The following is a 26,645-nucleotide window of genomic DNA, read 5'->3' as shown; positions in this document are numbered from 1 at the left end:
TGGAGCACGGCCTCGACCCAACCCCCGTCCGAGGCGTTCGCGTCCTCCGGACCGTGGGAGTTCCAGGCTGGGGACGGGGACCCCCGGCACGGCCTCCCCCTCCTGTCCATCCCGGCGCCCTCGGTCGCCCCTCGCTCGCCGTGACTTCGGGCGGTGGCCGCCTGACAGCCCACCGTGGGGTTGTAAGCACATGCCTCCTAGCCAGGCAGACGCCTTTCTTTCGCGTCTCTCCCCGTCCCTCCCTCCTCGCATCCTCCCCGTAAGTCTAGCTGCGTCTCGGCTTGGTCATGCGACAGGCGTCCCCTCAAAGCTCGGAATACATCCCCTTCCCCACAAAGTCCCGTTTGGGGATCCTTGGTTAGACGAGAAAGGCCACCCACAAAATAGCTTGCTGGGTTCCAAGTGTGGGCCGGGAATGCGGCCCCGGGCTGAGTTGGGAGGAGGGGGAGGGCGGGGAACTCACACCGACGTCCCCCTGCACAGATGTACACACAGAGCTGCGTCCAGAGACGCACAGACACGTGCATGGACACATGCACAGACACAGACATACAGACACACAGATACACACAAATGCACAGCAATACAGCCAGGCGCCGGTGCAAGCACATACAACACACAACACACACACACAGAAGCGGGCTGAACACCAAGAAACACATGCAGACGCGTGCACACACAAGTCAAGGGGCCCATGCACGCATACAGACATGCATGCATGCACGCACGCACCCACGAGCTCCCCCCCCCACCGCGCACACGTCCGCAGCTCTCTTCCCCCTCCCGCTTCTAGCCCTCCCTCCGCGCCCCCTCCCCCAGAGCCCCCTCCCCCCGTCGGAGTCTCCCCCTCCCTTCGTCGGAGAGGCCGCGCGCCGCCATTGGTTCGCCGGGCGGTGACGCGAGGCGCTCGGCCCCGCCCCCAGTCAGTCACTCGGCGGAGGCGGCGCTGGCGGGGACTAGTCTCGTCCGGAGACTGGCAGCGGCGGCGGCGGCGGCGACGGTAGCGGCGGTAGCGGCGGTAGCGGTAGCGGCGGCGGCAGCGGCAGCGGCAGCGGCAGCGGCGGCGGCCGGAGCTCGAGCCCGGGCGGCTTGGGGGGGGGGAGGCGAGGAGGACGGCGGCGGCGAGGACGACGGAGGCGGCGGCGGCCGCGGCGGCGACGCGGCGGGCGGCGTTTGGTTTCTCCTCAGCGCGGCCCCTGTTTTGCGGAGGGGGGGGCGGGGGGAGAGCCCATCCATGACCATGGGCGACAAGAAGAGCCCGACCAGGTACCTGCTGCCGCCGCTCGGGGCCGGGGCCGGGGGGAGGGGCGGGGGCGCGAGGCGCGGGAGGGGCCGGAGCGGGAGGAGGCGCCCACGACTAGGCCCCGCCGCCGAGTCCGGGCCGCGGTAGCGGCGGCGGCGGCGGCGGCGCGCGCGCGGGGGTGGGGGGGGGCCCGGAGGAGGAGGCGCCGCTAAGATGGACGTCGGCCCGGGGCGGGCGGGCGGCGGGCGGCGCTGTCTGCCGGCTGGGCCGAGCGCCGCGCGAGCAAGCGAGAGCGCCGCCTCCTCCTCCGCCGCCGCCGCCGCCTCGGCCGCAGCCATGGCGGCTCCTCTCCCCGACCCTCCCAGACAAAGGGAACGAACGGCTTCCCCAGGTGGGGAGGGAGTGAGGCCCGAGAGGGGTGTCGGGGGGGGGCACTCCATTGGGGTCCCCTCCGGGGCCGCCTCGCCGTGCCGGGGGGAGAGGGTCTCCGCCCTGGTAGGGCTCGAGCTGCGTCTGCCCGTGGGCTGGGGACTAACTTGGTGGGGGGCGCTCCGGAGAAGTGGGCTTTCTCACCCGCGCCTGTGTTTGTTGTTCTCCCCCTCTCCCGCGGCCCGCTCCGCGAAGGCCAAAAAGACAAGCGAAACCCGCGGCGGACGAGGGCTTCTGGGACTGCAGCGTGTGCACCTTTAGGAACAGCGCGGAAGCCTTCAAATGCAGCATCTGCGACGTGCGCAAAGGCACCTCCACCAGGTACCCGCGCCGGGCCCCGGGGGGGACGGGGGTGCTACAGGCCCCCGGACTGGCGGTGGATGCCGCCGGGAGCAGATGGAACGGGGCTTGTGGAAGGAAGAACGTTTAGTACTCGTTCTATGAAAATGGTGAAACCGATCCCCAGGAACCTCTGCTCGGGGGAGGGGTGGTGGTAGAAGGCTTGGTCTTTGTCATTGGGAGCCTGTTTGAAAAGAAGGGCTTTGAACGCCGGGACCCTGAGCCAATGCTCGCCGTTCTGGGTAGTAGATCTACTTGGGCTTGGTGATGGTGATGGTGTGGTGCTGGCGGCGGTGATGCCATTTGGAGATACTAGCAGTGCTTACTTGGGAGTGCTTTGTATCCTCCTGTGTTTGCTTTGAACAGAATTTGGTCCGGTGTTATAATTTTGGAGTTTGAGTTTAAACTGTTTCGGTTATCATTTGATGTCCAAATGTTTGTATTTGTTCTGGGTTGGTACTTGGTGCAGATTGGCAAAAAGTGTCATTTTATCAGGTGTCTGTTTTGTTTGCATGGTAGTCCGATGTGGCTCCTGTGTAGTATTTCAATTGCATATATAATATTTGGTAATTTGTATAGTTTCATGATTGGAGATTCTTTATGTAATGCTTTTAATGTTGTGCTTTGATTTGTTTTTTTTTTTTAAATGCTTGAAGTAAAATGTAGTTTGGCTTAATTTAAGGATCTTTAGATTTAAGTAGCATAGTTGAATAAATCACTTAGAAAGAAAGAAAAACCCTGAAATTGGGATTTTAAAAGCTAATTTTCTCCTGGAAAATTTTTTTGGAGTTAAATCACAACTATAGAACTGTATTTATACCAGGTTGAATTGGCTTTAAGTCTGAGGTACCGCATTGTTTTTCACGTTCTTAAATACAGAATTCTGTCAAACTTTGAATATTATAAAGTCACCTTTAAATACTATTAGTTTTTTAAATGTAAATGCTAATTTATTGTGGTTTGAGTGTTAGCATAAATGATATATGTAGTAAAAGTCAGTGATTGAGAAACTCTTGAACTTAAAATATATATATATTGCTATAGTGTTGAAATAAATAAATCATTGCTTTACATCTGATTTATTGTTGAATTAAAAGCATCATGTAACTTAAGCACATTTTAATTTTTTTTCCCTGGATAAGATTTGAATGTTAGCAGCTCCCTCACTCCTTCCTTCCCCCCCCCCCCCCAAAAAAAAAAAAAAAAAAAAAAAGCCCTACCAAATAGGGACAATACAAATACTGGTTATTGTATTTTTGCCAATGTTGTGTGTGGTTAAAATGAAATGCTTGTTGAATTTAGTAGTTTATTGCTCTGTTTAGATAGTAAATCTTTACAGGACCAAAATGAAGAATTTGAATAACATACAGGGTGAACTGGAAGGATAATACAGGTTGAACTGGAAAGCCATCTAATGTTTAGTAGCATTTGTGTCTATACAAGTTTAGTTTGATATCAACATTGGTATTTTTACCTAATTTCAATAATAAACTACTTGAGTTAAGTTTCTTTCAAGTCAAGACATTATATGATCTAGTTAGGCTTAATTGCCTATCCAATGGTGGTGTTTCCAGGTCAGAATTAATATCTCAATGTTTTTGTAGATTAGAACTACTCTCAAAATTACAGTTAATTGAAATGCAAATAATATTTTGACATTAGTATGTTGTAAATGTTCCTCTGTGTGGATGGGGCACATTTTATTTAATTTCACCCGTTCAGTGCACAGTCTTAATGCTTGTTTATTTTCTTTGTGATAATAGTGGCAGTTGTATTTGTACCCATTCTACATTTTTACCTTGCTATTTTGGGGAACCTCCTATGATAATGTATGAGTACAGAACCTTCTAATATATTGATCTTCACAGTTAAAATTGATAGACTTCCTTTTTTGGTGTTGCCTAAATCATTCAAGAAATGTCTAGAATATTCCACTTAAAATCCTCAGAATGCTTTTGCATTTTGTTAGCTAGGTAGCTTTTTCTGTCCTACTGATTGTTTTATAAATTGATTGTTTTTTTTTTTTTATGCTTCATTTTTAGATAGACAAATAATGTGAGTTGTATTAACAAGGGATTTTAGAATTTATTAAGCACATATGTATATAGCCAGCACTGTGTTAAGCACTTGGGGATACAAAGACAGGCAATCTGTTCTAAAGTAGCTACCTATTGGAGAGAATGAGGGATGTCTTTATTACTCTGACTTGAAAATTGGAAAGATAATGCTGAAGGAATGCATTCTTTCCCTCTCCATGTAGAATTGATTTCCACAAAATAGGATCGGCTCAGTTTTAGGAAGATTTTTTAAATGGTTGTTTACCTTTCATCCATTTTTACTGTTGGAATGAGCCAGGTGATTGAACCTGAGGTTTGAATTAGCATACCTTCCCAGCTCTCTAACAAAATGTAGAGGAATCAAAGATTAGGAAAGATCTATTTGTAAGGGGAAGGATCATACCCTGGCAGGTAAACTAAGAATATGAGAGCAAGGAAAGAAATCAGTCATCTAGAACCTTTTCTTTTTTAATTTGTTGGACTTGCTAGACTGCTGCATATTACTACCATGTGCATGTTCTGATTGGACTTTTTCAAAGAAAAAGGCACTGATTGGATATTGATATCCTCAGAGTTAGCCAAATACTTATAAAGTTTCCCAAAAGTTTTTCTGCACTTTTAAGCTATTAACTTTTTGATAGCTTAAAACTGTAGGAAAGCTTTTTGAGACATGCCCATATTTCCTGGTTTACTTTCTCAGACACAAGGATAATAATACTTTTAAAAAGATAAAATGACCCCCCCACCCCACTTATTTAATCCTTTTTATTAACAAATTACTCTTAATTCTAATAAATTGATGTTATCAGTTTTGTGAGTAACTATACTAAATAGTATTGAATTTGCTCTGATCTGTTTTCATAGATGCCTGTTATCTTCCATTATTGAGAATAGCTAAGTGCATAGAAATGCTGTGACAGTTATCAATCAGTTCTTTTATAAAGTAGCAGGCTCTTGAACTTAAGGCTATTCATATAAAAACCTTCAGTTTGAAGGGATTTTTTTTTTGAGTAACACATTGAGTAACATTTTATGATAATATTGTTTGAATTCTATCATTGCCATTTAAATGATCTTACAGCTTTATTTACAAGTTGAACTGAGAAAAGTAGATAACAATGCTATTGTAACCTATCGATTTCTTCAGATCTAATAAAACTTTCAACTTATTGTAAACATAGTTAAAAACTTATATTCTTATATAAAACAGGATAGCACTATATTGGAAAGACAGAGGAAATAGATGGGTTATTTATTTTTTTGTTTTGTTTTGTTTTTAATCACAAATATGTCCCTTGACTTTCTTGTGCTCCTTAGAAAATCAGAATACGCCTAATATCAATATGCAATAATCAAATATGCAGTTTAAAACACGAATTATGGTGTCATTTTGTTGTTTCTTAGGAGGCCTTAATGGATTTATATGCATGTTGTGTTATATATACATACACACACATATATTTATTCTTTCATTCTTGTGAGACTGGTATGGGCCATTATAACCCAGTTGAGTTTTATGGATAACAAAATTCTAGAGGAAGGATAAAACCAGATAGGTATGGAGCTTAGACCCTTTTTTTTTGTTGTTGTTGTTGTTGTTGTTTTTGTTTTTGTTTTGTTTTGTTTTGTTTTAGGCAATTGCGGTTAAGTGACTTGCTCAGGGTCACATAGCTAGGAAGTATTAAGTATCTGAGGTCAAATTTGAATTCAAGTCTTCCTGACTTCAGGGCTGGTGCTCTATTCACTGCGCCACCTAGCTGCCCCCATAGACCTTTTTTCAGTTTGTGAGTAACACTTGGCTGCTTTTTTATTGTAAATTAAGCAGGTTTGCTTGTAATAGAAACTCTTCTGCATACAGAAGATTTTCAATTAAAGCTCAAAGGATATTTGTGTTTAAAATCACCTAGGTCTCAAAACATTCATTTTCTATATCTTCTTTTATAAAATTATTTCACATTGATCATTTTAATCTTTGGTAATTGATAGGTAGAATTTATTGTTTACTAACTTGAGGCAACTTTAATATCAATTTCAACCATATATTGAGACATTTTCAGAATTTATGAGATAAATCAAAGTAATCTTTTGACATTGTGATGAATTTACACCACTTGGGCTTACTATCTAATTATTTTTGCAAAAAGTCACTTGGGTTAAAGAGTTTGAATAAAGTTGATATAAATCCATCACTGCTGTAGTAAAAAGAAATTAAAAACTAGTAATATTTAAAGGATTTATGTATTATTAGTCTTGAGAAAAGAAAGAAGATAACTTGCTCCATTTACACAGACCTGAAATGCTGTTACATCTTGGTGCATATGCTTTTGAATATCCATCGAAATGGCCAAAAAAAGGACATCATTCTGTTGTCAACCCAATTAGTGACAATGTTGGATAAATATCTAGACTGATTCTCAGGACAAGTTCCTGTACATTTGACAAATGTTTTTTCAGATTGGTAAGACTGGTCAGGGGTTTGTGTTCTTATATACTTAACAACCGGAGTAGGAGGGCTTTTTTTTTGGGAGGGGGGGAAGGAAGTATATTTTATCATTATCAACTCATTTTTTGAAGACTTTAGAGAAAAATTTATCCCTGCCTGAACGGTTCACTCACAAAATTTAATAAGTTGGGAAGGATTTCAGTAGCCATCCAGTGCTATCTGTACACAAAAGGATCCTACCTATATAACATCTTGAAACAGTAATCTGGTTGAAGATGAGTGGCAGTTCTTGGTTTGTTGTATCTGTTTATCTCCAGATATAAGTTGTAATATTTTTGGCTTTTTAATGAACAGAAACAAGTTTTGGACTTTAAAACTTTGTTATTGCTACCAAGTAGTAATGAATATTTTATCCCTAAAGGAACTTTTACAGCCCCCTCCTCCATTCCCCCCCCTCCCCCCAAATAGCCAAATATAGTGTGAATTTAAAAAAAAAAATTATAAGGTCTCGTCATAGTATACAATTCAGACTTTTTATTCTTTGTAGGTCAAAGATAAGAGTCTTTTTGTAGCATTATTAAGGCTAGATTTTCCTCTTCAAATTACTTCATTTGCTTTAATTATCTCTGGTAAAATGTAAGCTCTTTGAGGACAGGGACTCTATTCCTAATAGAGTTATCCCTTCTACATTGAGGGGGTTAAGTCAATCTGAAAAATCTTAAAATATTTTGACCCTCTCTTCATACCATAGAGACTACTGAATTTTTTCTTTTAGGGGGGAGTTGACAGTACCATATTGTAAAATTTGGGTTGAGTATTTGGTCTAGACTTTTATCTGTGGCTTTCAAAAAAGTCTAAAAAAGTTTTCATTCAATTTCTTGTGTGGATGGGGAAAAATTGATGATGGGGAAAATTGAAATGTAGAAAGGTTAACTAGTCATTAATTTTAAGTATTTAATAATATAAACTAGAGGAATATTTTATCAAAAATACTTTTCAAGACACTTGAGATGGAAAGAATGCCTTGTTTTGATTGCTTTTTAAGCCTTGTCTGCCTGTATTTTTAAATGGGAGGGGACAGCTTACATAGGAACTGTGGGCCCTTTTCTTTTTGTTGTGGAAACCTACACAGACCTAAGAAATCCTTGATGCTGGCAAAATTAGCTGAAAGGAGGCTATTAAAATTTTTGTTTTTCTAACAAGAGCATCTTCAGCTGATTGAATTTTTTGAGAAATCCAAAGTTTTAATTCTTATTCTTAGCCTCATGAATTTGTTTTGTTTTAGTCTGTTTAATTATAGGATACTAGAAAATGGTAAAGGAGATAGATCTGCTGTACTTGATTTAGATCAAATTTAGAGAATTGAGAGGGGACACTGAGATGATTTGCCCATGATCACATAACTAGTATAGTAAAGATGTCATTTGAACTTGAAGTTCACTTTATCAACTCCATGGTACATTCATGATGGAAAAGCATGAATTATGAGAAAGGCATTAAGAAGTAAAACATAGCAGTGTGTATTTCAGACTTCTCACCTAATAAGTTTCGTGATTTCCTTTTCAAGTTATTTCTTTTTATCGTTTTTTTAAATTCACTGCTGTCTTATCCAAACAGTATGTCAAACAGATTGGCACATCTATTCTTTTCCTTTTGTCTCTAAATACCTCTTTTCCTTTCCCCTCCTTAAGACTATATTTAGTTCTGTAGAAATGCTTTGTAAATTAGGAAAGATTGTAAATTTAAAAAAAAAATTCTTTAATCACACAAATGTATCTAGAATGATGGTGTTACTTCTGATCTCTCCTAATCTTTTGCATTTTGGATATAGTTGCTTCTATTCCCACTCTTCTAGGTCTGCTTTATGCAAGCACTTAAGTGCTAGGTATACAGAGGCAAAAATAAACTTTAGTTGTCTCTTCAAGTTTACTTTCCAAGAGTGGTGGTGTTGGGGTAAGAACATATACCACATATTCAGATCAGTATAATCAAGTTATGGGGAGGGGAAAGGGAGGATGTTAAGGAACTTATGAACAGGAATTGGACCTGTAATTTCACTGAGAGAAGAAACTCGTGGGGTAGGAAGTTCCTTACCAATTTATTTTGGCACCTTTTCTGGTTCAGAGCACTGAGAAGTAATTTTGCTAGGGAAAAGCATGGTTATGAAGCATCAGAGGTGGAATAGCTTTGAGGCCAATTCTCTTGTCTATTCCTCTGTGCTGTAATAGAATTTCAGTGTGAAAGAATATTAATAGCTGGCTCAGGGGGAGTCTTTTTGAAGGACCATACCATGCCAGGCCCTTCTTTTCTTTACTAGCTCTTGAAGTCTGTTTAAGTTCATATTTGTTGTTTCCATGACATAAGAACAAGAATCAAAAAAGTACAAAAGAGTAGGGAGGAATGCTTTCTCACCTTTGGGGAATATATGTGAATGAAGGAGATGGGAGAAGACATGTCAGGTTTGGAACAATTAGTAATGTGTTTTGACTGGAAGCTTGAATGTGTGTAAGGAAGGGGAGTAATGGAAAATAAAGCTGGGAGATGGTTTTTAAATACCAGGTTAGAAAGTTGATATTCTATCAATGCAATCTGGAAAGTTTTTGAACATGGGAATAGTGTGAATGATATCTTGAATAGTGGAGGAGTGAGAGAATTTTGGAAGCCTTTATAAAGCCTTTATAATCAAGTTTCCATATCAGACAGAAGTGATTTTGAATTTGGATGGCAGAAATAAATTTGGAGGAGAGAGAACTAGGAAGGAAAATGAAGGCTATTAGTTTTGAATTCAAGTCTTCATTTATTCAAGTTCTTTATATTACAACAGTCACTGCTATATAGATTTAGGAGTTTTGTTTACAGAAAACTGATAATTAATTGCACGAGAATTGACAAAACTAGTACAAAGTATGGCGAAGAGAAGTGGCCCAGGAAAGAGACTTGGATAACTAGATAGGTAATATTTCATTGAAGCAGCATTCAGATAGGTAGGTGGAAAATCAGGAAGGAACATTGTTAATGTCATGTAATTCAAGGATGTACGAGCAATTAGGAGGTTAGTCAGAAATATTGAGCTCTACAGAGAAATAAGGTCAGAGGGGTAGACATGAGTATATAAATTAAGGTATCAGTTTTGGGTGATGACTTCTAAGGTATGAATTTCCCCTCCTTCCATTAAGGAAGAGTTATGTGGGTCATGGAATTAGGGGTGTTGACCTGGAAGGCCAGGATATTCAAGAAGATAGTAAGGTGAATCTTGAAGTGTACCAAATAAGAAGGTAGAGAGCACTTCAGGTAGAGAGGAATACTCTGAGTGCATAGTTCTCAGCCATGACTTCCATGAAGATTTGGATAAATATGTTAAGAAATAGAAAGAAGAGTTTGTTGAGTTTCTGGATATTGTTCAGTCAAGAATATGCAAATACCCTGTTGTGTCTGCTGCCCTATTAATATTTAGCTCCTGACTCTGGCCCACTAGGGGTTCTTTGCCCATTTCTTTACCCTTACTGTCAATCTATCTCTTTGTTAGAGATGAGGAGCCTATGTTTTGTGTTCTTCCCATTTGTACCATTATAGTCACTGTCTACATTGTCTTCTTGTGGCTGCTTATTTCACTCTACATCAGTTCTTAGCCCCTATGATTTTTTGAATTTATCATTTTCAGGATTTCTTCTAGTATAATAGTAAATTACTATAGAGCAGATAGATTATACAGTGGTTAGAGCTCCTGGCCCAAAATCAGAAAGACCTGAATTCAAGTATGACATTTTACTAGTAGTGTGATCCTGGACTGATCACTTCACCCTGCTTGTCTTAGTTTCCTCAACTGTAAAAAGACCTGAAGAATGCAATAAATAAGAAATCAAAGATCTGAAAGTAGCAAACTACTCCTATCTTTCCTAAGAAAACTTGAGAGAGGATGAGAGTCAGACACAACTGAAAGACAAATTGCTGTGTCACAAATCATTTTTAAAATACGCACTGTGCTAATAATGTTCCATTAGGTTTATCTTCCACAGTTTGTCGCACATCCTGGTAGCTTTCTTAGCATAAATTTAAATTGGTTTCCAGATTAATTGGGCCATTTTTCACAGATTTTCTAATTTGCTGTAACCTTTCCAACATTAACTTTGTTTTTCAATTTATTTTTGGTTGTATTATGTATAGTCTGTTTCTTTTAGCATTTTATTTTTCTTTCTTCTTTTTTTTTTTCAGTCTCATGGCTTGGTTATGATAACACAGGATTTAAAAAAAGTTTATAGGAATTACTGGTTTTTGGTGATATTTTTCATAGGGGAAAAAAAAGCTTTAGATATCCTTGGTAGCGCTCTTCCCTTTCCCCTCTTTTTTTTTGGTATGTTTTCACTCTATACTCTGCCAAAATACTTTTCTTAGATTCTTAGTATATATCATAGAACCCCCTTTATGGTGGTTACTGATGCTGAACCTTCTTTAATTTTTTTCTTTGCAATTCTAAGCATATTTCATGTTTATCATGCTGCACAAGAAAAGTTAGATCAAAAGGGGAAAAAAGAATAAATCAAACAAATAACAAAAATACTATGTCTCTTATAAATAACATAAATAATTTTTTAAAACTCTTGTTTGTTAAAACATTCACAAAAATACTGAAGACATTGCATCTCTTAGGTGGAGCAGCATATTAGGTAACTTCCTAATTGGTCTAGATCAGATAGATTTGATGTGCTTTCTTAACTAAAGATTGGATTAACTAAGAAAATTCTTACAGTTTTCTGAAAGCATATTTAATACTACTATTATTAAAAGAGAATCGGAACAAGGCATGAGTAGAATGGGCTATCCCAGGAGCTGTCTCAGTGAGTTGCATTTCCTTTCATTGAAAGTTTCTTAGCAGGGGGATGCTGAAAGAGGTTTCAGTATAGGCATGGTTTAGAGTAGGTGGTGTCTTTGATATATTTTCAATGAACAAAAATCCAACTTCTTTCCTTTCCACTTTTAGAGACCCTTCCCCCTCTCCCACATGAGAATGAAAAAAAAAAAATCACCCTTTACAAACATGTATCATCAAGCAAAACAAATTTCTATATTGGCCAGACTTCTTTGTAGTCTTCACCTCTCCTTCCTCTTTCTCCTCCTAACCCCAAGTTTTACTTTCTACTTATACACCTATTACTTATCAATTAGGAGTTAAATAGTAGCCTATTTCAACAGGAGTCTTCTGGAACATTTCATTATACTGATAAGTCCTTATTTCTTTCTAAATTGTTTTTACCATGTTGCTGTCATCACAATCTGGTTCTGTTCACTTTACTTTGCATTGTTTCATATACGTCTTCTTTGTTTTTGTTTTTTAATTACAATAGTATTATATTACATTATATACCACAACTTGCTAGCCATTCCCTAATACCTTCTCTAATTTCCAGTCTTTTCCCCTTCAGAAAAGCTAAGATATAAGCTATAGATATTTTTGCTTAAGACTAATCCTTCTCTTAAAGTTTTGCTTAAGACTAATCCCTCTCTTAATTTCTTCTTTTCTCCACTTTCTCTTTTGTGTAAAATCTATTTCTAATTTGTGTATTTGGGTTCCTTTGGCCACTTCAGGGGTGAGTTTAAGATTAAAATTTCAACTATAGTCTTCCCCTCAGTCTTTCCTTCTTGTTTAGATGTCTTTTCACTTAAAATTTTTTCCTTATCCTTATGTCCCTTTTCTTCCTTTCCTTTTCTTTCCTGATCTTAAGATTATCAAGAAAAAAAGTAAAACCATTCTAGATTTTGTTTAAAATGGACTCCCTTTGTGAACTCCCAATGATGATAATGATGTTCAGAGAGGATACATTCATCATCTCTCCATATTTGATTGTGAGCATTTTATTCTTGCTTAGTACCTTATGGGTGTTCTTTTTTTTTTTTTTTTTTTTTTTGCTTAATACTTGTTATCTGTGTTTGAAAGTTTCCATGAAGCCCCTTGGCTTTTCATCAGGAATATTTAGAAATTCTTTTTTATTAAAGATTTCATTTTCTCTTTCTCCTATAGTATTCTATTCAGACTTTCTGTGTAAGTTATTCTTTACTATAAGTTTGTATCTTTTGCATTCTGAAACACATCATATTCCAGTCTCTCTGTTCTTTTATAAGCAGTTTAAATAGTTTATAATGGGGACCGCTATATTTTATGTGATCCTGATACTGGCTCCTTTAGTACTTACATTCTGTTTCTGGTTGCTTGCAATATGTTTTCTTTGACCTGGAAGCTTCCTTTTTGAGCTTTATTCCAGGGAGGTGACCAGTAATTTCTATTTCTACTTTTGCCCTCTGGTTCTAAGAAATCTGGTCAATTTTCTTTTAAAATTTCTGAAAGTATGATGTATTTTTTAAAAATAGAATTTAGGCAGCCAAATGTTTCTTTTTTCCCTAATATTTTATTTTTCCAATTACATGAAATTCCAATTGCATGAAATTCCATTTCAGTATTCAGCTCTGTACGATTGTGAGTTGCACATTTTTCTTCCCCTCTTATCTTCCCTTCCTTCTCTCCAAAACATCAAGCAATCTGATACAGGTTATATACTTGGACAATCATCTTAAACATATTTCTATATTAATTTTGTTGCACACAAAAAATCAGAACAAAAGGAAAAGGCCAGGAGAAAAAAGAGGCAAATTAAAAAAAAAAAGAAGTGAAAATAGTATGTTTCAATCCTCATTCAGTCTCCATAGATCTTCCTCTGCGTCTGGATGGCATTTTTCATCCCAAGTCTCTTGTCACTGAAAATCACTGCATTGCTAAGAAGAGCTAATCCATCACAATTGATCATCACATAATCTTGCTATGCAATGTTCTGTTCTGCTCACTTCATTGAGCCATCAGTTCATGTAAATCTTTTCAGTTTTTTCCATTTTTTCTTACAGAAACAATAATTCCATTATATTCATAGACCACAACTTATTCATCCATTCCCCAATTTATGGGCTTACGTTCAACTTCCACTCTTTTACCACCATAAAAAGAGCTGTTATAATAAACATTTCTGCACACATGGGACTTTTCCCTTTTATGATTTCTTTGGAATACAGACACATGCTGGATCAAAAGGTATGTGGAGTTTTATAGCTCTTTGGGCATAGTTCCAAATTGTTCTCCAGAATGACAGGATCATTTCAAAATTCCATCAACAATGCATTAAAGTGTCTTAGTTTTTCCACGTAATCTCCAGCATTTATCTTTTTTCCCCACCATTTTATCCAATCCAGTAAATGTGAGGTTGCCTCAATGCTTTTCTTTGAGAATAGTCTTTTCTATGAGAATACTTTATGAGAAGTATGAGAATACTTGGATAGTAGTTTTTTATGAGAATACTTTAAACATTGTTTTAGTCTTTTGGCTTTGTTTTTAATATTTTTTTATTATAGCTTTTTATTCACAAGATATCTGTATGGGTAATTTTTCATCATTAACAATGGCAAAACCTTTTGTTCCAGTTTTTTCCCCTCCTTCCCCCTCACCTCTCCCCTAGTTGGCAGGTTGACCAATACATGTTAAATATGTTAAAGTATTTGTTAAATGCAATAAATGTATACATGTCCATACAGTTATTTTGCTGTATAAAAAGAATCGGATTTTGAAATAGTGTACAGTTAATCTGTGAAGGAAATCAAAAATACAGGCATACAAAAATAGAGGGATTAGGAATTCTATGTAGTGGTTCTTAGTCATCTCCCAGAGTTCTTTCTCTGGGTGTAGCTGGTTCATTTCATTACTGCTCTATTGGAACTGATTTGGTTCATTTCATTGCTGAAGATGGCCACGTCCATCAGAATTGATCATCATATAGTATTGTTTTTGGAGTATATAATGATCTCCTGGTTCTGCTCATTTCACTCAGCATCAGTTCATGTCAGTCTCTCCAGGCCTTTCTGAAATCATCCTGCTGGTCTTTTCTTATAGAACAATAATATTCCATAATATTCATATACTACAATGTATTCAGCCATTCTTCAATTGATGGGCATTCATTCAGTTCCCAGTTTCTAGCCACTACAAAAAAGGGCTGCCACAAACATTTTTGCACATGTGGGTCCTTTCCCTTCTTTAAGATCTCTTTGGGATATAAGTCCAATAGAAACACTGCTGAATCAAAAGAAATGCACAGTTTGATAACTTTTTGAAAATAGTTCCAAATTGCTCTCCAGAATGGTTGGATCTGTTCGGTTTCACCAACAATGTAGCAGTGTCCCTGTTTTCCCACATCCCTTCCAACATGTCATTATCTTTTCTTGTCATTTTAGCCAATCTAAGAGGTATGTAGTGGTATTTCAAGAGTTGTCCTTATTTGCATTTCTCTGATCAATAGTGATTTAGAGCACTTTTTCATATGACTAGAAAGTTTCAATTTCTTCATCTGAAAATTGTCTGTTCATATCTTTGACCATTTATTATTTGAAGTATGGCTTGAATTCTTATAAATTTGAGTCAATTCTCTATATATTTTAGACACGTTCATTTTTTACATAGTTCTATACCAGTCATGTTGGGAAAGAAAGAGAAACCACTAGAGGAAAATAAAAGGGGGGGGGGAAGGGATACAACGCTTCCATCCATCTTCAATCTTCTTAGTTTTCTCTTTGAATCTGGATGGCATTTTCCATCCAAAGTTTATTGGAATTGCCTTGGATCATTGAATTACTGAGAAAAACCAACTCCATCTTAGTTGATTATCACACAATCTTATTGTTCTGTACAATATTTTCCTGGTTCTGCTTGCTTCATTCAGTATTGATTCATGTAAATCATTCCAGGTATTTCTGAAACCAAAGAATTTCCCAATTCTTTGCCATCACAAAGAGTTGCTAAATTTTCCCCATCTTTTTTGGGTACAGATCCAGCAATAACCCAGCCTTCTTCATGTCTTTGAACTTGATGTTAGGGGCCAAGACTTGCAGTTCTGGAGGGAAGCTTGTGCTGGACCTGCCCATTGTTATTTCAGGCAGTTTGGGTGTCTCAGATAGGGACTTGCTCCCAAAGTGTTCTCATTTAGGGTAAGGTCCATTGCCCCCTGAGTTTTTCAAGTTCCTGGCCAGGCTTTGGGGCTGATTAACAGCTATTATGAACTAGTTTTAGCTGGGGTACTCTGTGGATTCAGAGTGGCAGATTTGTAGGCAATCCTTTAGGCTAGGATTCCTGCCCTGGTTGTTCCCCTACAGGCTTCAGATTGGCTAGAAATTGGGACAGCAACCTTATTGTTTTCTTAAAATTCAAGCTACACAACTACTACTTCTGAACTTGCTGCTTAGGCTATGGCTACATTCCCTTTTGGCCCTCCTCCCTCTTTTTGGTCCACCTCTCACTCTTGAACAAATCAAGGAATGAAAAAGCATTTATTAAGATAAGAGGACTAGGAATAAAAATGTTAATAGTAAAGTTCATTTTAAAAAATGGTAGGGGAAAAGGGGTAATTGTGGGGTATGTGATGAGAGAAGCCTTTCCTCAGGATGTGTTATCTATCCAGGGTGACAACGTAGATTTTGTAGTGAGGGGGAAAAAAATGAAGTGAACCATATTTAGGGCTTTTCTTGGAGTAATATGTGTACCAGGACAATCAATCAACAAGCATGTATTAAATGTCTGTTACATTCAACATGCTGTGCTTAGGTCCTGGAATGCAAATACAAAGAAACAATTTCTACACACGTTATACATATTATATATTTTGTCTTACCTTGGTAGCAGAGGATGGCAGCCAATTTTTGTACATCCCAAAGAATAGTTTAACATTTCAAAATATAAACTACATACAATTTTATAAAAATTTAAAAAAAATTTAGGCTTAGTGCTCACTTCACTCTGCATTTTTTAAAAAAAATTCTTGGTTGAGGGGAAGTAGCTGCTTATTCCTGCCATATAGAATATAAGTTCTTTAAAATCATGACCTCTTTGGCTCAATGGATAGAATACCAGCCCTGAATTCAGGAGGAACTGAGTTCAAATGTGGTCTCAGACACTTAACACTTCTTAGCTGTGTGACTCTGGGCAATCCCAATTACATCAGCAAAAGGAAAAAAAAAATCATGACCTCTTATTTTTGCCTTTCATACTAACATCTACTATGGGGCCCAACACACTGAAGTCACTTATTAAATGTTGCACATTGGACCAAATAGAACAAATGTAAAAATCTTAATATAAAAATCAACTAGTAGTTTACACCTAGTAGTTGAAGTATGATGGATGCTAAAATAGCATTTTACAAGAAAAAGAGATTGGGAGAGGGAGGTTGATGATTTGAGAGAAAGAAATCTAGTGAAATCCAAGATTTATTGAGAGAAAATCATTGTCCATGAGGTAGGTGGTGATTGTCCTGCTTTGTACCTATCATCTGGTCCTCTGATTTGGACACCATAGTTTAGACAGTAAAAATCATAGACAGTATTTTGACAGAAGATTCTTCAACTATTTGAAAGGTTGTCTTTTTTTAATAACTTTTTATTGACAGAACCCATGCCAGGGTAATTTTTTTACAACATTATTTATCCCTTGCACTCACTTCTGTTCCGATTTTTCCCCTCCTTCTTTCCACCCCCTCCCCCAGATGGCAAGCAGTCCTATACATGTTAAATAGGTTACAGTATATCCTAGATACAATATGTGTGCAGAACAGAACAATTCTCTCGTTGCACAGGGAGAATTGGATTCAGAAGGTATAAATAACTTGGGAAGAAAAACAAAAATGCAAGTAGCTTATAGTCATTTCCCAGTGTTCTTTCTTTGGGTGTAGCTGTTTCTGTCCATTCTTGGTCAATTGAAACTGAGTTAGATCTCTCTGTCGAAGAAATCCACTTCCATCAGAATATATCCTCAGACAGTATCGTTGTTGAGGTATATAATGATCTCCTGGTTCTGCTCATTTCACTTAGCATCAGTTCATGTAAGTCTCTCCAGTCCTCTCTGTATTCATCCTGCTGGTCATTCCTTACAGAACAATAATATTCCATAACATTCATATACCACAATTTACTCAACCATTCTCCAATTGATGGGCATCCATTCATTTTCCAGCTTCTAGCCACTACGAACAGGGCTGCTACAAACATTTTGGCACATACAGGTCCCTTTCCCTTCTTTAGTATCTCTTTGGGGTATAAGCCCAGTAGAAACACTGCTGGATCAAAGGGTATGCACAGTTTGATAACTTTTTGAGCATAGTTCCAAATTGCTCTCCAGAACGGCTGGATATGTTCACAATTCCACCAACAATGTATCAGTGTCCCCGTTTTCCCACATCCCCTCCAACATTCCGCATTATCTTTCCCTGTTATTCTAGCCAATCTGACAGGTATGTAATGGTATCTCAGAGTTGTCTTAATTTGCATTTCTCTGATTAATAATGATTTGGAGCATCTTTTCATATGGCTAAAAATAGTTTTAATTTCTTCGTCTGAGAATTGTCTGTTCATATCCTTTGACCATTTATCAATTGGAGAATGGCTTGATTTTTTAATAAATTAGTCAATTCTCTATATATTTTGGAAATGAGGCCTTTATCAGAACCTTTGACTATAAAAATGTTTTCCCAGTTTGTTTCCCTTCTAATCTTGTCTGCATTAGTTTTGTTTGTACAAAAACTTTTCAATTTGATATAATCAAAATTTTCTATTTTGTGGTTAATAGTGATCTCTAGTTCTTCTTTGGTCATAAATTCCTTCCTCTTCCACAGGTATGAGAGGTAAACTATCCTATGCTCTTCCAATTTATTTATAATCTCATTCTTTATGCCTAGATCATGAACCCATTTTGACCTTATCTTGGTGTACGGTGTTAAGTGTGGGTCAATGCCTAGTTTTTGCCATACTAATTTCCAATTTTCCCAGCAATTTTTGTCAAATAATGTGTTCTTATCCCCAAAACTGAGGTCTTTGGGTTTGTCAAACACTAGATTATTAAAGTTATATTGGCTGTTTTGTCAAAAGGTTGTCTCTTAAGAGAGAACTGTTCTCTTTGAACCTAGAGAGGGCAGAATTGGGAACAATGGGTAACATCGTGGAAAAGGCAAATTGAAACTTGACCGAAGGAAAAACTTTCTAATGGTAATAGCTGTCCCAAAATAGAATTGGCCACTTAGCTAAGCAATGGGTTTCCCCATCCTATGGGGTCTTTGTTTTGGAGTGAGAGGACAGTGTCACTGGGAATTTGTGTAGCTTTCAATTGGGAGGGATCACTAATTGGACAGCATTTCTTGTGCCACCTACCACTTTATTCCATTTTTATTATCAGTGCAAAACCCATTATTCCTACACAGGAAAAGAAGAGGGGGAAAAATACTGTTTTTTGAGTTCAGGGCCAAGACTGAAATTTTTCTTAACAAGAGAAACTTCCCTCAACCAGTGAGTAGTTTTGGAAATTAGCTTTTGCGCCAAACTTAAATTTTAAAAAATGAATTCAATCTAAAATTACCAGGCAAAATAGCATTTATATGTGAAGCTTATAATTAAGGTAAAGTCTTTCTTTAATAGTTGTTTGAATCACCAAGCTGTTTTACAAATTTGCTGAGTTGTTTTTGGGTTTTTTACCATTTTATTTTTTATAACAGCGTTTTATTTTTTCAAATACATGGAAATCTTGCACAGTGGAGAAAAGCAAGAAAAGCATAACCACTGTTATAAACATGTATCAATCAAAACAAATTAATATATTAGTTTTTGTATTTGAAAAATATCTCAATGTCCTGGAGTCTTTATCATTCCTCTATCAAGAGATACCGTGTTTTATCTTAAGTCCTGTGGAATTATGATTGATCATTATGTTCATAGATCCTAAGCCTTTTTTTTTTTTTAACATTAATTTAAAAATTTTTTGAATTACAAATTCTTCCCACTCATTGAGAGGGCTAGCAATATATATATAATACATGTTAGGTCATGAAAAACACAATTTCTAAGTCTTGCAAAGTTGTTTGTCTTTATTGTATTACTGTTACATAAGTAAATTGTTCTCCTAGTTCTACTCACTTCACTCTGCATCAATCCATGCAAGTCTTCCCAGGTTTTTTTGAAACCATTCCTTGTTCATCACTTAGTATTGCACAGTAGTATTCTAGTGCATACATATATAGACAGTACTTGCTTTACATAAATTTGCATTACACAGATTTGACTTTAGAAAGTATTTTGAAAGAAAACTGGCATTCTAAAGAAATAATCTCTGGCCCTTGCCCTCCTTTCCCCAGAACCCTTCCAAGTATAAAAGCAGAAAAATGGATTGTGGAGAGAATGCTATGTCTTGGAAGACCATCTTTCCTCTCCGTGTTTTTCATATGCTGCCCATTTGGGGTATCATCTGTCTGTCCCCAGTTCCTACCCTTTGTCCAGCACCTCCTCTTTATTGGCTGAGTGTACCCTCTCCCAAAAATATAAGTTTTGGCTATATGTCCAAGTGACCCCGACCCCTTGTGTTCCATCTCCTTCAATCATTTCTTTTGTCTTTAGTCCCTTTGCCTTGAATCATGTGCCAATCTTCTTCCTCCACTGGCATGCAGTTCCTTTTCCTACCTTCTTTCTTCCTTTTTTCCCTTTTCCTTACCTCAGAGCACATTCCCATTGTGTTGGTTTGCTTTTTGGCCACTACAAAAAAAACCAAATATCTTTGTAAATATGGCCAAATTGTGTTTCAAAGTGATTCTATCAACTAAGAATTATACTAGCTTGAATTAGTATAAATCTTTACTTTCCATCATCATCCCCCATCTCAGTCAATTTTGAATTTTTCTCTCCTTCCTAATTAAATTGGTATTAGACAATCTGTTTATATGCAGTTTTTGAGTATTAGATTTTGAACACTTGTAAAGATGATTATTGATCATTTGAGCTTTGAGAATCATTTGTTTATGTTATCTGTTTCTTTGGGGCTAGATAGCTTCTATAAGATCATAGATTTTGAATGTTTTGTGTTTTGTGTTTTGGAGTTTGAATAAGGCACACTGTATCAAGATTAATGGAAGTATATGCAAATCGAAGACAGTCGCTGCTGTTTGTATTTCTTCTGTTGTGCCCTACTGATTTCTTGAATGTTTTTTCATAATTAGGAATCTTTATTTTGTTGTCTCTCAGAGTGTTTCAATTTTCACTTACTGTCTGTAATGCATATTAACATAAAAATATGAATAGAAAAAAAAGTCATGAATGTTAATAATGGCTGTTAAAGTATTGGTCATTTATTATTTTCTTTGGCGACAGGAGACTAACGGTCAACTGAATTAAATGACTTACTGTTATCCTATCCACATCTTGTCTTTTCCCATTGAGGTTTTGATGTGTCACAGGGTTGTCATGAGAAGTTAAATGGTAATTTGGGGGGAATTTTGTGGAAGCTGCAGACACATGAAGGCCAACAGATGGCACAGGAAAAGTTTAGAATCTCAGAAATGTATAAGACACGTATAGTATTCTGTATCAATATTTTATCTTTTAATACTTCAGACTTTTCTGATATTAAGGGAGGGCCCAAATTTTTTACCTGGATTTTCAGATCTGAGAGCTTCTAAGTTCCCTAACTCCTGTGGTGTGGAAGATAAAACTGTACTTTATAAGAAATCTTCATGTTCGAGAAACTTCAAATTATTCTCTATCTCAAATTATACTGCAGTTTCTAAAGGAATGAGTCCTTTGGAAGCAGAGGGCTTAGAATAGAGAAAATAAGTTGCAGGGAAAAGAAAGTAAATTTTTTGAAAAAATACGTTTATATTTAAAAAGTTAGGGACTTGGGTAGTAAAAATTGTGAGATAGTAAAAATGTGCCTGTTAGACCAAAAAGGACAGTTTTTTGTGTTGGATTGATTTTCATCATCTGATACTTCTCCCTATCAGCTGAAACGTGTGTACGTGTGTGTATATGTATGAATACCCACCATTAATTACACTTTTTGACCAAATGGATCCTTTCTGCTTTCTGGAAATTTTCGATGATATGGAACACTGAGAAATGTTAACCAGAGAATTGTTTAAAGTCAACTTTATTTGTTTAGTCTTGTCATATTGGTATATTATTATTCCTGAGGGGGAAATTTCCTTCTCCCACTGAAAAACTGCAACTGTTTTTTTGCTGGAGGTTTGCTGGAGCACTTGGAGGCTTTGCCATTATATTCCAGTGGAGCTGACTTGAATTCAGCCTTTGCTGAGTCTAGTCTGAGTGCTTATTTTCCTAATTGCTTGCTACAACAGTTCCCCAATTTCTTTTGACTATCATAATGTCCTAACCAAAACTAAAAGTGATGAGTTGCTAGTTAAGTCTGAAATTACTTTAAAATTCTACAATCTTCAAAAGAACTACCATGTTGAAAGAGAGCTTTTTAAACGACCTTTTTTTTTTTTCATTACAAATAATAAGCAAAAGGGAAGATCTTATTATTCCTAATACCTTCAGTTAATTGGCTACATGTAAACATAAGCTAAAGATAAGTCAGATGGATACATGATATCTCTGTAAACCCATCATAAACAAATTTGAGGAGCAAGGAACAAATTACATTTCAGATCTATTGATGGCATTGGGACTAAAAAAGGTGATGCTGTGCATATATATTATATATATGTGTACATGCCATATGTATCTATAACATATGTATTATATATAACATACTGTTTTAATTTGTCAAGTTCTTAAAATGATTTTTCTATCATTTTATGAAACAGATTTTTGAAATAAACTACAATATCTTTCTGGTGATCCTTTTGATAGTGGGAAAACCTCTTGTGACAAATAAATTTTACTATTAATAACCATGTCCAAAAACATGCAAAAACTCTGCATCTTGTATGTTCATCATCATGAACATTCTTGATTAGTCTTCTGAAATCAGTTGATTATTACATTAATCACAGAAGTTCAGTATTATTTCTCTTTACAATGCAATTTATTAGTTCTTTTCACTTTGTATCATTTTATACAAGTCTTCCCATATTCCCATTTTATTATTCCTTTTTTTGGGGGGGGGATAATCGGGGCAAAGTGATTTACCTAAAATCACACAGCTCATGCCACATGATGAGTCTTATTGATTTGAACTCAGGTTTTCTGACTCCCAGGCCTGGTGCTCTCTTCACTGTGGCTTTTCATTATTCCTTATAGCATAGCAGTATTTTATTACATTTAGCCCTAATTGATGGGCAACTATTTATTTTCCAGTTCTTTGCCAGTATTAAAAAACAGTCTTAAATATTTTGGTTTGAGATATCCTTTTCTTCTGTCTTTGATTTCTTTGGATACATTGGAGAATAGGATTTGGATTCTGGACCATGACTTCTGATTTGAGTTTCAGAAGGCTCTTAATGAGAGCATTTAGAAATGCAAATAGTGTTCACTAAAGGCTAAATAGTTTAACTAAGAACTGGTCATTCCAGATTAGATTTTATTTTATTTTATATATATAATGTACTTTTCTCACCTGAAAAAGTAATTTCTTGATTCTTAATGATATAATTACATCTTTTATAAATTTGCATGGGAAGCCATGAGTTATTATTCTGGGTCTTCATTCTGGGCACTCAACTTGATAAGTAGAAATGACCAAATCTCCGGAGGCAGTGACCATTCTGATTTTAAAGGATCATACTGAACTTCATAGGTTTGCCCTCAAGACTAAACAAAAAGAGATTCCAAGTTCCAAAAAAAGTATAGCATTGGGTTAGGGTAGGTAGTTGGATCAAAATGGATAGGAAACACTTGAGAGAAAAATTCTGTTGATTGGGTAGGAAATAATTTGACAGAGAAAAGGGGATTGCTGTGACTGCACAGGGAGCTCATTAGTGACCTCAGATTTTAAAGACATTAATACAAGCTAAGGGAAGGAACCTTTGTTAATCAAGAAGTTCCCAAACGACAGGTCATATAAACGATTAAGCAAGTCTTATGTCTATTTTACCTGAAACCTTGAAGAGACAAAAATGCTTGAGAATGTAGTACATGAATGTAATAGGTATGATGTCAGAATAAAAGAAAACTTCGGGAGATGAGTAAGCAGAATCAGGAAAATAAATATTTGTAATTATAACAATGTTAATTGACAGAAAAACTACAAACCAAACTGAAGACTATGAAATTATAATGACCAGTTTTGACTTCAAAGAAAAGATTTCCCAATGAAAGTACTATTTCCCTCCCTTTGCAGAAGAGGTGTGGTTGGGGGAGGTGGAGGAGTGGGGGTGGCTATAGAATAATATAGAATGTGCTTTTTTTCCTTTGTTATAGATGTAGGGGGGATGTGTGTAGAGTTAGTTGCATTGGGACTTATTGATGATTTAAAAATAAAAGAATTTTTAAGGGCCATAGGTTAGTGAAGAAGTCATAGGATAATGTTTCTTGTTTTGTACATTATAGAAAGATGATAAAGGAGAGAAATCAGAACTGCTGAATTTGTTTTTCTTTTTCTCTATATAATCCATTGACTTTGGACTTTAAAAGCATATTCAGACAACTATGGAAGATACATTCTAATTGATTGAAATGCTTAAGAAAATAACTCTTACTCATTATTCTACTTGCTTCTCAAAAGGCCCTATGAAGTGTTTCAGATAGTCTTAGCACCCCTTTTAACCTCCTTTTTAATAGATGAGAATACTAAAAGTTGATAAGTGCTAATAAATGTCACCAGATTATGATTTTATGAGAAATCAGGATGAAAAGCAGAGGACTTGTAGGTTAGGGATGGGAAATTTTTTTTAAAGGTTAAGAAAGTTAGGACTTCAAACATCCTTTGTGAGATTGATGTCATTTCCCATTAAAATTACTGAACATAACTTGGGACTAAAAAAAAAAGAAGCTATGATCATAAGCCCAAATAGATTTATTAAAAATCAAATCATACAAGATTAATTTCATTTTTTTTTGATTTCATGTTTATTTTTTGATTAGCTAGTGGATTGAAGAGAATGTACAGTAGAAATGGTATTTCTTCCATTAATATATATTAACATGCTACCAATAGGTCTATTTTTACCTTTTTATCTCTTCCCCCATGCCCCATCCTTTCATCTCCGGTAACAATAAAACAAGAAAGAAATGCAGTTTAGCAAAATAAACCAACATATTTTGGAGACTGACAATTGTATTCAAATCTTATTCTGTGCAAAAAGGGAAAGAGGATAATATATTTTCTTTTTCTTTTCTTTTCTTTTTTTTTTCTTTTTTTTTTTTTCATTAAATAACTTTTTATTGACAGAACCTATGTCAGGGTAATTTTTTACAGCATTATCCCTTGCACTCACTTCTGTTCCGATTTTTCCCCTCCCTCTCTCCACTCCATCCCCCAGAAGGCAAGCAGCCCTTTACATGTTAAATTCAGAAGGTATGAATAACCCGGGAAGAAAAACAAAGATGCAAGCAGTTTATGTTCATTCCCCAGTGTTCTTTCTTTGGGTGTTGCTGCTTCTGTCCATCCTTGATCAATTGAAACTGAGTTAGATCTTCTCTTTGTCAAAGAAATCCACTTCCATCAAAATACATCCTCAAACAGTATCGTTGTTGAGGTATATAATGATCTCCTGGTTCTGCTCGTTTGACTTAGCATCAGTTCATGTAAGTCTCTCCAGTCCTCTCTGTATTCATCCTGCTGGTCATTTCTTACGAACAATAATATTCCATAACGTTCATATACCACAATTTACTCAACCATTCTCCAATTGATGGGCATCCATTCATTTTCCAGCTTCTAGGATGGTATATTTTCTTATCTTTGAATATATTATCTTTGACCAGCTTGGTCATTATTATATAGTGTTCTGTGTTTTATTGTTTTTCTTTCCATTTACATTGTTTTAAGCATTATGTTCTTTGTGTATTTTTCTAATTTTGTTTCACTTTAATTTGGTTTACAAATCTTATGTTTCTCTATTTATATTCAGCATTTCATATGTTATATTCATGTGTCAATTTCTTTAGTGTTTCCTCAGGATTAGTAAACATATGCTTTGCCTTATTCATTTTATTTTTGCTGCTACAAAAAGTGCAGCTTATGTATTTTGGGGAGGGAGAGTGGAGTGTATCAATGTTCTTTGGGCTATATACTTAGCAATGAGAGTTGTTTAACTCTGTCTCTTTTTGTTAGCATTTTTCCAAATTGCTTTCTAGGATTCCAACTCAGTAATTTTGATTTTTATGACTGATAAGTTGTCACAAACTATACTCTATGACATTAGTTTTAGTAGGTATGATTCAGCTCTGTAAACTGTTGAGTTATACTATATATGAACTTAATTTCAATCCTTGATGAGAATAATAAGTAGGGTAAGTTTTGAGTCAACCTATCAATCACCTTGTATTTATGATCAGGGAGCACCATGGATATTTGAAAATTGATGATTCTCGAGTTTCATTTTAATGATTAATTTCAATTTTCTCCAAAGAAACCAAAATTCCTTATATATTAGAACACCCATCAAGGTAGAAAATCAATTTAGGCTTTTATCCTCTCCCTTTGAACTTCACATGTAATTCTACATATCTGTGTTCAGAAACAGGGATGACCAGGTACAACTACACTTTTTTTTTTTTTTTTTTTTTTTTGCTGAGGCAATTGTGTAACTTGCCCACAGCTAGGAGATATTAAGTGTCTGAGGCCTGATTTGAATTCAGATCTTCCTGACTTCAGGGTCAGTGCTTTATCCACTGCTGCTCCACAGCTATACTTTTTATAGTAGCAAAAACAAAAACAAAAACGTAAATTACAAGAGTGTAGACGGATGGTAGAATGTCAGTTCCCCATAATTGGACTGTTGAATTACTTGAGAAAAGCTAACTGAAGTGTATATAGTCTTTATCCAGATTTCCCATTTAATGGGCATTTAATTAGCCCAAGGAGGTCAAAAGATGTCAAATTACTAAGATATATATATATATATATATAAAGTTTTTTGGGGGGTGAATGTCCCTTGATTGGGAAGGACTGATCAAATTACCCATTTGTAATGAACAGTTAAAAACCAATGTCAAAGTGATAATGTGGTGTTAGTGTTTAGACTCTAAGAAATAGCAAATAAATTGGATTCAGATTTACTCAACCAGATGCAAAGGAAAGAACCTATAGAAATAAACAAGAACTGAGACAGATGTAAACAAAAACTAGCAACCGTTGATTAATAAAGATTATAACCAATGATGAGAAATACCC

The 26,645-nt window shown here is 36.8% G+C and overlaps 1 protein-coding gene across 1 annotated transcript in view; it reads left to right on the top strand.

The window, feature by feature from the left end:
• The first annotated feature begins 1,133 nt into the window (after positions 1-1,133).
• Positions 1,134-26,645, top strand: part of RYBP (RING1 and YY1 binding protein) — a 62,980-nt gene continuing 37,468 nt past the window's right edge. Inside the window, exons 1-2 of the mRNA XM_051980847.1 lie at positions 1,134-1,266; positions 1,868-1,993. Of these exons, the coding sequence (XP_051836807.1) occupies positions 1,235-1,266; positions 1,868-1,993 (158 nt within the window). The 5' untranslated portion in view covers positions 1,134-1,234. The remainder of the gene's footprint in view (positions 1,267-1,867; positions 1,994-26,645) is intronic.

Source organism: Antechinus flavipes, chromosome 1 (assembly GCF_016432865.1).
Source record: "Antechinus flavipes isolate AdamAnt ecotype Samford, QLD, Australia chromosome 1, AdamAnt_v2, whole genome shotgun sequence".
NCBI classification, from domain to species: domain Eukaryota; kingdom Metazoa; phylum Chordata; class Mammalia; order Dasyuromorphia; family Dasyuridae; genus Antechinus; species Antechinus flavipes.
Note: the sequence above shows the minus strand (reverse complement) of the source record. Positions and strands in the feature narration are given on the sequence as shown.